Here is a 16,321-nt window from a genome sequence, read left to right as displayed (position 1 = left end):
CCACCAACGCAAAGCTATATTCACTGATCTCTGCAGCACAGGGGGACTAATTGAGCGCTCGAAAACTCTCACTCCCTTATTAATACTTTAAAAAAAAAATGCAAAGCGCTACATGTATGTAGGTGTTGTTAAAGCATGCCCATGAGGCATTGGTTAAGTATGCTAATTAAGAAACCAATCGCCATTTTCCAAATTATTATCATATATAACATTAGACAGCCAGTGCACTATAAAGTTTAATATTTTCCTTAACCAGTATCTTAACAAGTGTCTTTTAAGGCATTCGCCAACAAAGTTACAAATACTTTGGTTGATGGATGGACCGAGCATAAAGTTAGGCATGACTTCACAGCCCGTGAACCCGCACCAATCTGGTCGATGATCAACTTTACCAAGAGTGATTCTGAAATTTTAATAAGGAGGGGCTATTTCCACCATCTCACTGGTTTGGGGAAAAAAATATCTATTTTAGAGACAAAAATTGCCCCTAAAATATAATATTATGTGTATAACTTATTCTTGAGAATTCTAGAAGACTAGATTAATTTTATCTTTTTTGGTCCAAAAAGTCATTATAATTTTTATAAGTGATATAAGTGATTGTTTTTAGTTTGGAGAAAATATTTTTCTAATCATTCATTTTTCATGAAATAAACAAAGCATAAGAAGTTGCTTATCATTTTTGCTAGAAATACAAAGAAGGTTATCCAAATTGGATTTGCAATTAGACATCCCTTTTAGGCCACAGCGATAAGACAGAACTGACACTCCCACCATCGACTACCTTTATCTCTATCTAGCACAAAACACGGTGGTCCCTTTTGTCCTCTTTCCGCTCTTCCTCATCCATGGTATCACAAAGATTCCCACCTCTTGTCTCCGGCAAGCACATGACAAACAGCCCACAACACCCGATGACCAGCCCAAAAACCCCAAAAGACACCACACTGTCGCCTGTCCGGCCGGCCACTGCCACCAGCAATGGGCTGAACACACCGCCAAACACCACTGCCTGCCTCACCATCGACATCGCCGTGTTCCGCACGGACGTAGGGAACAACTCTAATGTGAATATCAACAGCACATCAAGCGCGGTGCACCCACTGAAGAAAGAGACTAGCTCCAAGACAATTTGCAACTTTTGCCACACCTGGCCCTCCAAAATGCACATCACGCTAAAAACCCCACTGAGTGTTGTGAAGAATAGTAGAGAACTCCTCCTATTGAGCTTTCCTATGAGGAGGAAAGTGACCAGGGTCGAAGGCAGTTCGGCGAGGGCGTTGAGCGTGATAATCGAGTAGAGGTTGAAGTCCAAGTTCCCGACCCCGAGCGGCATTCCGTAGTACACCATCCCCACCCCGAACCCAATCAACATGACTGCACATAGCCGGCGAAAGGCCCATCTCTTTTCTAATAAGGCCTTGATTGCCGAAAAGATGTCCATGTTGTTGATAGGGTACTCGTTGAGCGAGACTGAGGAGAAGCCGTTGGTGAGGGCGCTCGCACCCGGCGGCGCTATTCTCTTTAAGGATTCCATGGCCTCTTCCCTGCGTCCCATCCCGAAGAGCCATCTCGGTGACTCGCAAACCAAGAAATGGACTAAGACACAGTAGCCAATGGCCGGGGCTGCTGTCCAAATGTATAGAATTCTCCATGATGAACCTTGGTTCAAGTAGGCAATCGCCGGCAATGATAAAAAACCTAATGTGAAAATGAAGAATCCAATCATCCCGACACTCCCTCGGCACTTCTTGCCAACTAATTCCGCTGACAGCACGAGAGCACACGTGCCAATTGTCGCGCGTCCAAATCCAGTGACGAATCTCAAGCAGGAGTAGATCCACACGTTGGTGGAGAAGACCGTGAGTAGGGATGAGCAAGACATGACTAAACAAGAGAGGAAGAGCATGTTTTTGCGGCCGAGCAATGAATCGGCAAGCGTCGCCAAAAGCAAACCGCCAATCAAGCATCCCATGAAGAAGGACGAAGCCGGTAAGCCCTTTATTGCTGAGTTTGCGCATTGAAGGCCCCACTCAGAGACTATAGAGGCGTGCTTGGGATATTCCCATTGCCATGAGGAACTATTCGCAAGTAGACAAACGTCGGAAATGGAGTTGCAATATTGGTCGTCAAGATTCACGCAGTGCCACGGTGGTAGAGCGTCAGTGAAAATGCTTATGAACGTTTGCTGCGCGTCGAAGAACCAAGCAAGCGACACAAGCAAGGCTTGCATGAGCTGAGCCCACCCGAAATCTTTCATGGACTGCTCGATCATCGAGTCCAACGACGGGTAGTGCTTCTTAAGCTTCAGAGGTTCCTGGTCGCTGCTGGCGGTGGCAGATTGTGAGAGCAACGGAGTCGGATCGGCCATTCTTTTTTGTGCTTTGCTTCTTGTTGGATTTGGAATTTCTTCTGCGTTGTGGAAAAGGAGAGTAAAGCAGCTGATTTTAGAGATGAGTGTGACGGAGCAGAATGTGTAGGATTTTATATTGATCTTGCTTGGTGTAAAGCATAGTGAATGATGAGTTGTCTGGGTGATAACTATTAAATAGTTCCTAGCCTCCAATAGCGAGGTTGCAAATAGCGTTGAGACTTCTTACAAGTTGTTGGAGAGTGTTGAGCTGGATACTAATTATGCACGAAATGCCAAATGGAGTGTTGCGAGTTTGATAAAAAGGCTTTAACATCCGATATGTAATTATTAAACCACATCCTTTGTATGTTAACTAGCCAAAATTACCCTTCAACCACAAAAATTTAGTTCAATATTTACCATTCACATTACTCCTCTCGTTCGACCAAAGTAACCTCAACATCTCTCTCCTTCGCATACCATATTTGCGCTAAGTTTCCAATGAAATCAATTAAGTAACTTATTTTCATTGTCATCTTGAATCGGTAAAAAATAATCGACGTCTTTCCTCTAAGTAAAGTTATGTTTCAAAATCAAATGCATTTTTTTTCCTTCTCACGATCATGAGTTCATAATTTGTTAAAATTTGAGTTGTTAGAAATTCGTTCATTTCTTCTTCACTAAAACTATTAAGTGATATTGATGGAAGTCCAGATCTACTCACAACTTCTTCCTGTCCAAACTTAATTTTATTCAGGGAAAGAAAATTTGACGGCTTAGTTCACAAGCAATGTTAAGAACTTTCTTAATTGTTGAAAAATTAAAAATTAGTCTCGGTCGTCCTCTTTCCTTTTCTTTTGCATTTTAAAGTTCTTTTGTTGTTTATGGTTTCAAGATCGAATGAACAAACAAATAAAAATCTCAAATTGAGTTTCTAGCTTTGAATACAAACTCAAACTTTTTTTTTTTTTATACTAAGGATCCAGCCTAGCTCACTAGCCTAGCTCACCTTTGGAAGCACAGCACCGACTATATCTCGGCGGAGACTGGCCCAGTAACCCACCGCCAAAGCCCCCGTTTAAATCACTGAACTACTCTAAGAGTCGTGACGACTCAGAGAGTTAAATCCCTGACCTGATGACAAATCAGGGGGTACGCCTCAACTAGTGCAACTATGCATGAGTGGATCGCACTCGAACTTTGATTTTACTATTTTGGAGATACGAAAGTAGCAACGGATATATCATTCATTTTCCTGGAAAAAAAATTTGTATTATTAGCTTACGTGTTAAGCAACCATGTGGTCACAACCATGTGGTAACTCGATCGTTCGTGGGCTGGTGTTTAATTGCTGCTGTGGACCCCGACTCCGGAATCATAATTGCTGCTGTGGTCACAACCATGTAGGACTCTATTTTTCCATAAGCAAAAAGTAATCAAGATCACAAGATATTACCCTTCTGGAAGCTTACCAAGCAAGCACGTCACGATCTCTATCATTGATTGCATTTTGAAGAGTATATCTGAGCACAGCCAATACCACACAAGCACAAAAAGAAGTTGAATTGCTCAATGATACTTGTTCTAGATTATGTACTGAGTTTGGAGTTTTGAGTCGACTTCTTCTTGGTACCCTAGCTCGCAATAATACGTAAGACCCAGGGAAAAGAAAAAAAAAAGAGTTATTTAACCTAATGAAATCACGATATTCACCTTATCAATTCTTTAAATTCTTATAAGGGAATACTATTAGATTAATACACTACAATCCAATCTTCCTCAGGTTAGATGACTTCAATAATGGACTGAATCATGTCGTGCCTTGGTTCGCAGGTTTAAATACAATATTTGTGGATCAACATGTGTATAATTTAATGTTCCTAACTTAAAAAAAGCCATCCCAAAGGTTTAAGTATGGACCGAATCATGTCTTGCCTTGGTTCGCAGGTTTAAGTACAATATTTGTGGATCAGCATGTGTATAATTTAGTGTTCCTAACTTAAAAAAAGTCATCCGAGAGGGTTGTAAGCTGGATCTAAATGACACAAATCCACGTCAAGCTGACTTAATTGTTGATATTTTTTATTAGTAGGACAAGAGCTCATGTGAATTGAGACGGTGACAATACAGTAAATAAGATGGATGGACCCTCGCGCAACCTTTCCCTCTTGGTGATAAAGATCATGCCATTTCCTCGTGTAATTTTCAATCCATGTCCCTTTTGGATTCATGCGCTTGTTTTATACAGAGGGCACACAATGATTATGTAGATTTAGACAAACAAAGATGATCTTGACGAGAGATGGGGACTTGGTCTAGATTCGAAGTTTGGACAGAACCCTGTGCTCGCTATCGGTTTCACATTTTGGAGTTTGGACAGAAGGGTCTCGGGTTTACAGCCGCCATCGTGACCCCTTTTGATTGATGAATAGTATGCGGGTCAAATTAGGTCAGCACTGGTTTAAACAAAAAAGAACCGACCCGAGAACTAGACCGGAAATATAGCGATGCACTGACTGATCTGGTGCGATATTCAACATGCGCCAAGTTTCAGAAGTCCGAGAAAAGATCATCTGCTCATTTACATGCGATGCTGGAGAAAGTAAGACATACATAAGTCTAATAGTTCGAGTATCATTTGACAAATAAATTTCTGAAATTTATAGATAGCCCAAATGTTTATTTGGTAAAATAATCTTTTCGGGATATTCATATGTGTCAAATGAAGATTCAACTATAATATGATTAAAGAATTTTCTATATAGGAATAATATGCAAGTCACCCGATCCATAAAAAGAATGCGATTATCTTTAAAGTACAAGTTTTAGTATTATTCTCTAGAAAAGACCAAGAAATACACGTAAGATATAATAATACTCTTCTAGTGACAATAAACACAAAACAAAAATGCACCTTACAATTTGAATAATTCTTAAATTCATTTTCAAAGTAAAAACGAATTCATACAATCATGTGCAACTAAGGGGGAATATGTGTAGCTAAATTGACATGTAACTAAATTCTCTCACTCGTCATCAACTACATGCAATCTGAAAGTGACTTGGTTGAACAAGAAAAATTATGTTTTCTAAGGCACCTAAAAATTTCCTCGCATGGTGGAAGTTACGGGGCGCTCGCCCACCAACCACTTTGGTGGCGAAGCAACTTGTGCCAATGGTCCATGCAAGCACCCGCTCAATATGATCATTGGTTGTATTTTTATTCGCTCGCCACTTTGGTGGCGAAGCAACATGTGCCAATGGTCCATGCAAGCACCCGCTCAATATGATCATTGGTTGTATTTTTATTCGCTCGCCAGACGAATCTAGTCTCAAAACCACAACATATCCACACATTGTTTATACAAAAACGTCATCATCGTTCCTAATCGGTGGTCCCACTGTCGACATTTTTCAAATGCTAGGGGTCCCGACTCTTGATGGAATCTAGAGTTTGAGATGCTGCCGAGGAGCATGTGCGTGCCCATCAGCAAATGCGTCGAGTCGTTTTAGTCACAATAGAATGCATTGTTGAATCCAAACCGGGCCTGATGGGTAAAAGGAGCTCACCCATTTCATATTGATGGTACCGTAAGGCCGAAAAGGTCTAAGGACGTGAATAAAGCCCATTGAGTTTAGGCTGATATATAATAATCATTTTCCAAACTATTACTTGATTTTAAATGGGCCGAAGCCTACTAGTGACCCAATTAAAAATCGGACCAAGGGTGCGTTTGGAAAGCCTTAAAGGCCTTTAGTCTAAGGATTTTGATGAAATGCAAAAACTATTTAGTAAACTATAATTAAAAAGTGCCTTAAGAAGCAACTTTGAGGGAATGTTGTTTAGTAAACACATGTTTTGGAAGTCCTTTGGCATGACCAATTTAAGCTTTTTCAATTTTTCTTTTTTTTTTAAATTGAAAATAAAAACAATGACTTTTTTATATTATCACACTAAAGTGTAATGTAAAAAGATATATTACTAAATTCATAAGGAAAAAAATACATCAATGTTGACTTTTTCTCAAATTTAAAAAAAAAAAAATAAGTAATTTCATAATAATAAACATGGTTACATAGACATCGAAGAAATAAATAGATTTTCATTGAAAATTACAAGCATCCTTAAGTGTTTACTAAACTCATTTCTATTTTATCACGTAAAAACGCCATGTTTGAAAATAAATTATCATTTGAAGTATTAGCTCATTCATTTGTATTATCAAGATCAATTGAATATCCATAATTGGAATCCAAATCTACTCTTACAAAATGTCTATCATTGATAGCGTTTCCAAATCTACTCTTGCAAAATGTCTATCATTGATAGCGTTTTGACGTATATAATTATGTAAAGCCATCGCTGTTACAACAATTTTTACTTGCTTTTCAAATGGAAAACTTGGCATATACTTTAGAATCTTCAACTTCTTCTTCAATACACCAAAGGCTCGCTCAATTTCCGATCGTAACGAGAAATGAGCACGATTGAATACATTTCGATAACCTGTAGAAGCAGGATCTTGTTGAAATTCTAACAAATGATAATTAACTTCTTTGTATGGTCCCAAATAACTCGTTGGATTTGGATATCCGACATCTACTAAATAATATTTACCTACACAAAGATAATGTAAATTTAATCAACATAGACCATATTAATACATATTAATATACAAAAATCATTAATTAACAAATCTGGAGTAGGATGAGGAAATTGCACATCATGTCTCCCTAGGGCCGTAATGACAACCTTGATTTTCAGCAATAAATATGTACGAGCGTCTTTTCAAGCAGACAAAGACATGTGCAGACATTATTTCTTTATCAATCTATAATGCTTGAAACAGCGACTCCAGGAAATTTGAAGGCAACACCACCAGACCATAATAGCAGAGGCAAATTACAAAGAAGAACAGATAAATGCCATGTGGAAAAATCGAATCAACTCACATGGCTCATTTGGGGCCTAGCTCGAGGCGCACATCGGACACAAAGTGTGGCGGCTAAAACCATTCGCTCCAACTGCTGATGATCATAATTTTCACCCAAGGTCGGATCTAATAGTTCGGATATTTTCCCACCATGAAGAATAGGTCTTGCCTGGAGAAACATAGGTATCTTCTTTTAGTATCTAACGAGTAAAATATAAGAGCCAAAGTCAATATTTACATAAAGCAAATGACAGAAGACATACCCACATAGCCAGGCTCTCTCGGCCATTTGGAAAGTCATTGCTTATGGGCTTTCTACCAGAAAGAAGCTCAAGCAGTACAACGCCGGATGAATAGACATCAACCTTGTCATTGACTCTGCCATACGTGAAATATTCAGGAGCCAGATAACTGCAGCAGCTCAAGAAGAGGGGGGCTGGGCTTCACGCCCAACCCCGTAGGCCTTTATTTAAAAAAAAAATATATATATATATATATATATATATTTATCAGAAATAAGGTAAGAAAAAAAGGAAAATAAAATAGAAAATAAAACCTAATGGATGCAAATAAAAACTAAGACCTAGGTGATGCGAAAATTATTTTTGTTATGGTCAAATCAATCCCCAATTTTTTATACAATTTTATTTCAAATATTTAGTCAAAATTTAGGTGTCAATGGTAACAATCCAAAAGACTTGCTCCAATGGTAAATCTATTCATTTTCCTTGCTCAAAGCCTAAGTATTAAATCACCAAACTTATACATTCTCTTGGAGATCACATCAACAACGTAAAGTAATAATTAACTGATATGTGTAGCATGCTCAAAGAGTTTCATGGTCCCACATTAATTTAAAGGAAAAGTTTCCGTTGCTAAGATTTCGTTTATTTTGTGGAAAACAAATGATTTACAAAATATTTTCTTAAATGATCGTTGGATCTTAAAATAATTAGTCAATGGAAAATATTTTATTATAATAACAACTTATGTCTACATATTTTTGTGGACGATGAAATTTTTTTGTACATTCATCTTTATAAGCTATATAAACGATTAATTTAGAAAAAAAAAAAAAAGACTTTTCAATTATTCATTTTTTGCAAAACAAACATGCCATTAGTCACATTTTATATGTTTCAATAAGACGGTTGGCAATTAGATTTACATAGTTTGGGCATGATGGGCCACTAGCCCACTAAGGTCAAACGCACCTGAAAACTTTTTGTGGATTTTGAGTTGAGAATTAGCCATAAACTTAACATAAACAGTTTATATATATAGTATGTATTTGAGTCTTGTTAAAGGATGCTCATAAGGCATCTGTTAAGTATGCTAATTAAGAAATGAATCACTTTTCGAAATAATGGTGAGTGATAATTTCAAATAAAGATGTAAAGTAAAGTTATTCTCTTAAAAAAAAAAAAAGGTTCATAGTGAAAGTTGTCTCCTAAATTCTCCCACTTTTATTTTGTGAATAAAGTCCACGAAGAGAGCATGGTGGGGGCACCGTTGAGGAGTTCAGATAGGATCTACAAACATTCGACTGCGTTAATTTGAATGTTGATTCAAATTCAAGTCTTTCCATGTATATTTCCAGTCAATTTTAAGATTGCGCCTCATTAAATTTTTCAAACCGGACCTGGTTTGATATTTGTATCTAGATATCCTTTCATTTATCTCTCTTTTGGCATAATTTTGTTGTCTTTCGTGTCACACCTCGCATCCTATTTGAATAGGGGAATTACACAATCGTCTTTCCATTGGAAGAATGTAGCTCGGGTGAGGCCCAAGCCCTGCCCAGCTCGCTGGATTTGGCAAGAATTGAGCTCGCCAACCTCAATTGAGCTCAAGCCTCACCAGCCTAGGGTGAGACTAGAGCTTGCCAACAACCGGTCGATAGCCATTGCCATAGTCGAGGATCGGATAAGGCCAAGGAAGAAGAAGAAGAAAAAAGGAAAGGAAAAAAATTAAAAATTAAAAAATCGAATTAAAAAAATTATTCAAAATGAGTGAATGTAGGAAAAGATTGCAGAAATTTTTTTCTAGTTTATTTTCAAATTTCAACCGAACACAAGAAAATATAGTTATTTTCTTGGAAAATGACTTCCTGGAAAATAATTTCCGCAAACTCCACATTTTTTGAAACTAACACACCTTAAGTAAGGTGTCCGTTTTACCTCCATGTAAGATAACTTTTGTCTCATTCCAAGTCATGGAAAGATTGAGTTTTTCTTTTGCTTTCTAGCTGTGCAAGTATGGTCTCGTGAATTTCCCCTGTTTCCACTGCATAATAACCTCTGTTCAATTTTCAATGACCTCATCAAAATATTTCTTTCACTTATATATGACCTGAGGTAAAGCTATCTTAAAAAAGATAATGCTGGGAATACGGAACGATATCTAAATTGAATTTGCAAAGTGATGCAAGTAAACAAATTCTGCGAATCCATCTTCTCTTTTATAGCATTAACATTCGACCTAAATCAAAGGATAAATAAAAGTTAAAACACCATAAGACAGACCCCAACAAAGATCTCTCTTACAACCACAACCATACAATAGAATAATCGGCACGCTCATCAATGACGACATGGATTAGTGGTGTTTAGCACAAAACACGAGAGTCCCTTTTGTTTTCTTTCCTCTCTTCCTCATCCATGGTATCACAAAGATTCCCACCTCTTGTCTCCGGCAAGCACATGACAAACAGCCCACAACACCCAATTACCAGCCCAAAAACCCCATAAGACAACATCCCATCCCCTCTCCGGGCGGCCGCCGCCACCAGCAATGGGCTGAAGACGCCGCCGAGCACCAATGCCTGCCGAACCATCGATGTTGCCGAGTTCCGCACGCACGTCGGGAACAACTCTAATGTGTATATCAACAACACACTCACAGCGGTGCATCCACTAAAGAAAGAGACTAGTTCCAAGCCAATTCGCAACTTTTGCCACACTCGACCCTCTAAAATGCACATCACACTACAAATCCCGCTGAGTGTCGTGAAGAATAGTACAGAACTCCTCCTATTGAGCTTCCCTATGAGGACGAAAGTGAGCAGGGTCGAGGGCAGTTCGGCGAGGGCATTGAGCGTGACGCTCGAGTAGAGGTCAAAGTGCAAGTTACCAACCCCAAGCGGCATCCCGTAGTACACCATCCCTATCCCGAACCCGACCAACATGACTGCACATAGCCGGCAAAAGGCCCATCTCTTCTCCAACAAGGCCTTGATTGCTGAGAAGATGTCCATGTTATTCAATGGGTCCTCTTCGAGTGAGATCGCAAAGAAGCCCTTGGTCAGGATGCTTGCGCCCGGTGATGCTATGCTCTTTAGGGTTTCCACTGCCTTTTCCCGGCGTCCCATCAGGAAGAGCCATCTCGGTGACTCGCAAACCAAGAAATGAACTAAGACACAGTAGCCAATAGCCGGGACAGACGTCCAAATGTATAGAACTCTCCATGACGAACCTCGGTTCACATAGGCAATCGCGGGCAATGATAAAAACCCTAATGAAAAACCGAAGAATACGATCATACTAACACTCCCTCGCCACTTTTTGCCCACGAGTTCCGATGATAGCACAAGAGCACATGTGCCGATTGTCGCACGTCCAAATCCGGTGATGAACCTCAAGCAGGAGTAGATCCACACGTTGGTGGAAAAGACCGTGAGTAGGGATGAGCAAGACATGACTAAACACGAGAGGAAAAGCATGTTTTTGCGGCCAAGCGATGAGTCGGCAAGTGTCGCCAAAAGCAGACCACCAATGAAGCATCCCATGAAGAAGGATGAAGCCGGTAAGCCCTTTATTGCTGAGTTTGCGCATTGAAGGCCCCACTCGGATACTATAGAAGCGTGCTTGGGATATTCCCATTGCCATGAGGAACTACTCGGAAGTCGACAAACGTCAGAAGTGGAGTTGCAATACTCGTCGTCTAGATTTGCGCAGTGCCACGGTGGTAGAGTGTCAGTGAAAATGCTTATGAACGTTTGCTGCGCGTCAAAGAACCAAGCAAGCGACACAAGCAAGGCTTGCATGAGCTGAGCCCATCCCAAATCTTTCATCGACTGCTCGATCATCGAGTCGAACGATGGGTGGCTCTTCTCAAGCTTTGGAGGTTCCTCCTCGCTGCTGCCGGTGGCAGATTGTGAGAGCAACGGAGTCGGATCGGCCATTCTTTTATGTGCTTTGCTTCTTGTCGGATTTGGAATTTCTTCTGCGTTGTGGAAAAGGAGAGTAAAGCAGCTGATTTTAGAGATGAGGGTGACGGAGCAGAATGTGTAGGATTTTATATTGATATTGCTTGGTGTAAAGCATAGTGAATGATGAGCTGTCTGGGTGATAACTATTAAATAGTTCCTAGCCTCCAATAGCGAGGTTGCAAATTGCGTTAAGACTTCTTACAAGTTGTTGGAGAGTGTTGAGCTGGATACTAATTATGCACGAAATGCCAAATGAAGTGTTGCGAGTTTGATAAAAAGGCTTTAACATCCGATGTGTAATTATTAAACCACATCCTTTGTATGTTAACTAGCCAAAATTACCCTTCAACCACAAAATTTAGTTCAATATTTACCATTCACATTACTCCTCTCGTTTGACCAAAGTAACCTCAACATGTCTCTCCTTCGCATACCATATTTGCGTTAAGTTTCCAATGAAATCAATTAAGTAACTTATTTTCATTGTCATCTTGAATCGGTAAAAAATAATTGACGTCTTTCCTCTAAGTAAAGTTATGTTTCAAAATCAAATACATTTTTTTTTCCTTCTCACGATCATGAGTTCATAATTTGTTAGAATTTGAGTTGTTAGAAATTCGTTCATTTCTTCTTCACTAAAACTATTAAGTGATATTGATGGAAGTCCAGATCTAGTCACAACTTCTTCCTATCCAAACTTAATTTTATTCAGAGAAAGAAAATTTGACGGCTTAGTTCACAAGCAATGTTAAGAACTTTCTTAATTGTTGAAAAATTAAAAATTAGTCTCGGTCGTCCTCTTTCTTTTTCTTTTGCATTTTAAAGTTCTTTTGTTGTTTATGGTTTCAAGATCGGAACGAACGAACAAATAAAAATCTCAAATTGAGTTTCTGCTTTTTCCTTCCTTTTTTTCCTTCTGCTCTCACGTCATTTTCTCTCGTGCAGCTGTCTTCTTTTGCTGACCTCCCCTTTTCTCAAGAACTTTTCCTTCCATAACCAGTTCGGTTCCGATTCTGGAACCAAAGCTCCCAGTTCCCAGAAAAAAGGAACCAGGAACTGAACAGAACCCTCTGGTGCGGTTCTTTGATTCCCAGTTCTACCCGAGAACCGCGCTCACCCCTACATGCAACTAAGGGGAATATGTGTAGCTAAATTGACATGTGCTGAATTCTCTCACTCGTCATCAGCCATGTGCAATCTGAAAACAACTTGGTTGGACAAGAAAAATTATGTTTTCAAAGGCACATAAAAATTTCCTCACAAGGTAGAAGTAACGGGGCGCTCACCCGCCAACCACTTTGGTGGCGAAGCAACTTGCGCCGATGGTCCATGCAAGCGCCCACTCAATAGCTTCTCTAGCCATATCGCTTTGATCATTGGTTGCATTTTCATTCGCTCGTCAGACGAATCTTAGTCTCAAAACCACAACATATCCACGCATTGTTTATACAAAAACGTGATTATCGTTCCTGATCGGTGGCCCGACTTTCAATATTTTTCAAATGCTAGGGGGTCCCGACTCTAGATTCCATCTAGAGTTTGATATGCTGCCGAGGAGCATGGGCGTGCCCATCAGCAAATGCGTCGAGTCGTTTTAGTCACAATAGAATGCATTGTCAAATCCAAACCGGGCCTGATGGGTAAAAGGAGCTCACCCATTTCATATTGATGGTACCGTAAGGCCGAAAAGGTCTAAGGACGTGAATAAAGCCCATTGAGTTTAGGCTGATATATAATAATCATTTTCCAAACTATACTTGATTTTAAATGGGCCGAAGCCCACTAGTGACCCAATTAGAAATAGGACCAAATTCATCCTAAAACGAGAATTATAGTTATATTTATAGTCATTGAATTGATCTAGTGGAGCCTCAGGTACGATTCCTACTCGTCCCAATTACTTGCGCTCGGGTCATAAAGAAACAATTCGTTGTAAATTCCTTGGCTCGGATATAGCTGACCTGCTTTTGACCAGATCAGGAGGTGGGGTTAATTCGATGCACAAGAGCTAATTCAAGATGCAACCGGATTGCTAAACTAAAAAGGAGATATCATGCATTATTATCATTTAACTTCAACGTGACTATTATGTTCGCATACGTAGGCACCTTACCATTTAAAGATGGAGATGCAATGGGAGAAGTGCTCATTTGCGAGTGAAAGTTCCCACTCAATTTAGGCTTTATACGAAACCATGACCCAGAAACGAACATTGGTTTTTTTATTTTTATTTTCCCTTATGAGGAAGTCCACCTTAAGTAACTTAATTTCAGGCAAAATGACATCTCACCGTTTCAAGAACAAGATGAGATGTGAGTCTAAAGTTGGGTAGTTTATCCAATCGTGGAATTATTTACATAAGTAATGTGGAGAATTGAACTTGTGTCGTGCACCTGATCAAAATATGGAAATTTAATCTGTACCTATTAAGTCAATCTCCTATGATTAACACCACGGTACAAGAAGAATGAAAGTTACCAAAATCCTGTAGCTGGGGAAACCTTTTTGTACCGTGAATGGAGATATCCTTTACTTCTTTGAGGAGGAACCTATACCAATATGGTCCTAAACACATTCATGCAAAAACTTTGTCTTGCAAGAGAAGTAGCAGCAGAAAGTAACCCACAGGAAAAGCATATCTTCCCAACACACCCAAAAGCCATTCTTTTCTTTCCCAAATATTCATGCAGAAGAATGCAATGCATCACTGCATATATAAGCGTGAGCTCTCTTCCTTCTTCTTTTCTTCACCAACTGATTCTCTTTCCCAATACACGACTTCTAATCACAAGCCTCATTATGTCCTCGAATCCAGCCGAAGATGGCCCCAGCACGACTCCAAACTACCAGCTCTATTGGTGCTACCAATGCCACCGCACGGTCAGGGTGGCAGCCGCCAATCCGTCCGAGGTCATTTGCCCGCGATGCTTCGGCCAATTCCTTGGGGAAATCAACAATCCTAGCCCGAGATACGTGATTGACTTCACCCAGTTTGATCCTTCTCCAGAAGCCCGGCTGCTCGAAGCCCTTTCCCTCATCCTTGATCCTCCGATTCGGCTATTCAACAACCTTGCTGTCGATGCTCTGGGATCCGACCTTCGAGGCCGATCGCAACATAGACAGCGAGGTGATGTCCATGTGGAAAGAGATTTCACACATCCTGAGGGTAATTTTATAGAGCTGAGACCAACGCCGAGGCCGAGGCCGAGGTCGATGCCAAGGCGATGGCCGAGGAATCGAAGTCTTGACAGTAGAGAGAACCTGGACCTGGATGGGAACGACATCTCTGACAGGCCCATCACTTGGATCTTTCGCACGCCAGTCGATCCTTCTCGTCCGATCATACTGCCTCCTGGGAGAGCGGGCCCAGGAGCGAGAGGAGCCGATCCTAGGGATTACTTTCCAGGGCGGGGGCTTGAACAGCTGATAGAAGAACTGACGCAGAACGACCGTCCCGGCCCACCGCCAGCCCCTGACTCTGCCATCAATGCGATACCGACCGTGACAATCGAACCAAGCCACTTAAACAACGACACGCAGAGTTGTCCCGTGTGCAAAGAGGAGTTCAAGGTCGGCGGGGAAGCGAGGGAACTGCCTTGCCATCACTTGTACCATTCGGATTGTATCGTCCCGTGGCTGCGGCTCCACAACTCCTGCCCAGTCTGCAGGCAGGAAGTGCCAATTGTTTCTGATCCCGAGGTTCCAGGAGACGACTCGGAGACGCACGAAGGAGAAGGAAGGTGCGCCAGATGGCTGCGACGGAGGCAGCTGTGGCCGTTTCGAGCCAGGCACGGGCAAAGTCCCCCACCAGGTAACGCTCCTCGTGCTTCCTCACCCATGTAATCGACACGATAATTAAAACCGCAGATCAAAGCGCCATGCTTTTGATCCTTCTCGAATCCTTTCAATGTCTGTCCAACTACTATTTTTTTTTTTTTTCTGCCTGTCCAACTACTAATTAGATGCGAAATTACTTTAAAGCTTCTCAATGTATGATACTCTGTATCGATGCAATAGCCAATAAATTCTTTAGCCGATTCCAACGTTACTTCTCGATGAAATAACTGTTATTTCTGCCGGGCTTTCGGATGGCCATGCTTCGATACTTCATAATCTTTGCAGCTGCATGCGCATATCGTAATCTTTATACTGTAGCTCTTTCCTTTTCATTTCACCGTCCTCTTTTTCCTTTCGGCAGCTAACTCGTGGTGGAATTCCTGCAGCATTCTGTAGCTCGTTAGATTTCGCCATTGCCGCCATCGGGGAGTGTTCTAAATCGATTTGTATGATAGAAAACAATGGGTAGGATTAAAAGCACAAAATGTATGTCGGTATTTCTATACAGGGTGTGCTACGTTACAGGATGATCATCATCAAATCCTAGTACGGTATGGATGGACAGATCGACTCGGTACGTGACGTCTTGCTTCAACGATTAACATCTCGTCATATTAGAAAGATCATTCGAATCTGTGATCATAGCAAAGCCGTTGCAAAGTTTGATCACACGCAAACTTAAATCTACAACCGACCCTGAGAACCATCATACTCTGAAAGCTGCATCGCTCCTTGGGGCTTCGACATGCTTGTTCATCATGAATTGATAATCGCAAAGGCAGCAGTTTCTTTGAAGTTCACTTGAGCTCTGTTTGTTTCACAAAAAATATTTTTCGGCATTTGCTTTGTTTAAGATAATGAGTCAAGTAAATATGTTTTTCAAGTCAACGGAAAACTTATGCTTAAATTCAAGATAATGATTTCCACATAAAATTTCGGGCTCAAGCACTAATACTAAATCATATTTTAAAAATTGGGAAATCGTTT

The 16,321-nt window shown here is 40.6% G+C and overlaps 3 protein-coding genes across 3 annotated transcripts; 1 reads left to right on the top strand and 2 right to left on the bottom strand.

Moving 5' to 3' along the window:
* Positions 1-652: 652 nt before the first annotated feature.
* Positions 653-2,517, bottom strand: LOC104450955 (organic cation/carnitine transporter 3). Its single transcript, XM_010065691.3, has one exon. It carries the CDS (start codon positions 2,369-2,371, stop codon positions 797-799), a length of 1,575 nt encoding a protein of 524 aa, XP_010063993.1. The 5' UTR covers positions 2,372-2,517; the 3' UTR covers positions 653-796.
* Positions 2,518-9,742: 7,225 nt separating this feature from the next.
* Positions 9,743-11,534, bottom strand: LOC104450952 (organic cation/carnitine transporter 3). Its single transcript, XM_010065690.3, has one exon. It carries the CDS (start codon positions 11,468-11,470, stop codon positions 9,896-9,898), a length of 1,575 nt encoding a protein of 524 aa, XP_010063992.1. The 5' UTR covers positions 11,471-11,534; the 3' UTR covers positions 9,743-9,895.
* A 2,725-nt stretch (positions 11,535-14,259) lies between these two features.
* On the top strand, positions 14,260-15,837 carry LOC104450951 (E3 ubiquitin-protein ligase RING1). The gene is made up of 2 exons (XM_010065689.3): positions 14,260-15,308; positions 15,696-15,837. The coding sequence occupies exons 1-2, from the start codon at positions 14,297-14,299 to the stop codon at positions 15,728-15,730; spliced, it is 1,047 nt and encodes a 348-aa protein (XP_010063991.3). The 5' UTR covers positions 14,260-14,296; the 3' UTR covers positions 15,731-15,837.
* Positions 15,838-16,321: the final 484 nt, after the last annotated feature.

Source organism: Eucalyptus grandis, chromosome 6 (assembly GCF_016545825.1).
Source record: "Eucalyptus grandis isolate ANBG69807.140 chromosome 6, ASM1654582v1, whole genome shotgun sequence".
In the NCBI taxonomy this organism is placed as follows: domain Eukaryota; kingdom Viridiplantae; phylum Streptophyta; class Magnoliopsida; order Myrtales; family Myrtaceae; genus Eucalyptus; species Eucalyptus grandis.
The sequence above is the reverse complement of the archived record's forward strand: the minus strand, read 5'-3'. Positions and strand labels throughout refer to the sequence as shown.

What these genes read in the sequence shown, in the direction of transcription:
- LOC104450955 (XM_010065691.3), bottom strand. Translation starts at nt 2,371, where the DNA reads ATGGCCGATCCGACTCCGTTGCTCTCACAATCTGCCACCGCCAGCAGC.
- LOC104450952 (XM_010065690.3), bottom strand. Translation starts at nt 11,470, where the DNA reads ATGGCCGATCCGACTCCGTTGCTCTCACAATCTGCCACCGGCAGCAGC.
- LOC104450951 (XM_010065689.3), top strand. Translation starts at nt 14,297, where the DNA reads ATGTCCTCGAATCCAGCCGAAGATGGCCCCAGCACGACTCCAAACTAC. An exon ending in CGGGCAAAGTCCCCCACCAG is followed by an intron (nt 15,309 to 15,695) that starts GTAACGCTCCTC and finishes TCCTTTCGGCAG; the next exon opens with CTAACTCGTGGTGGAATTCC.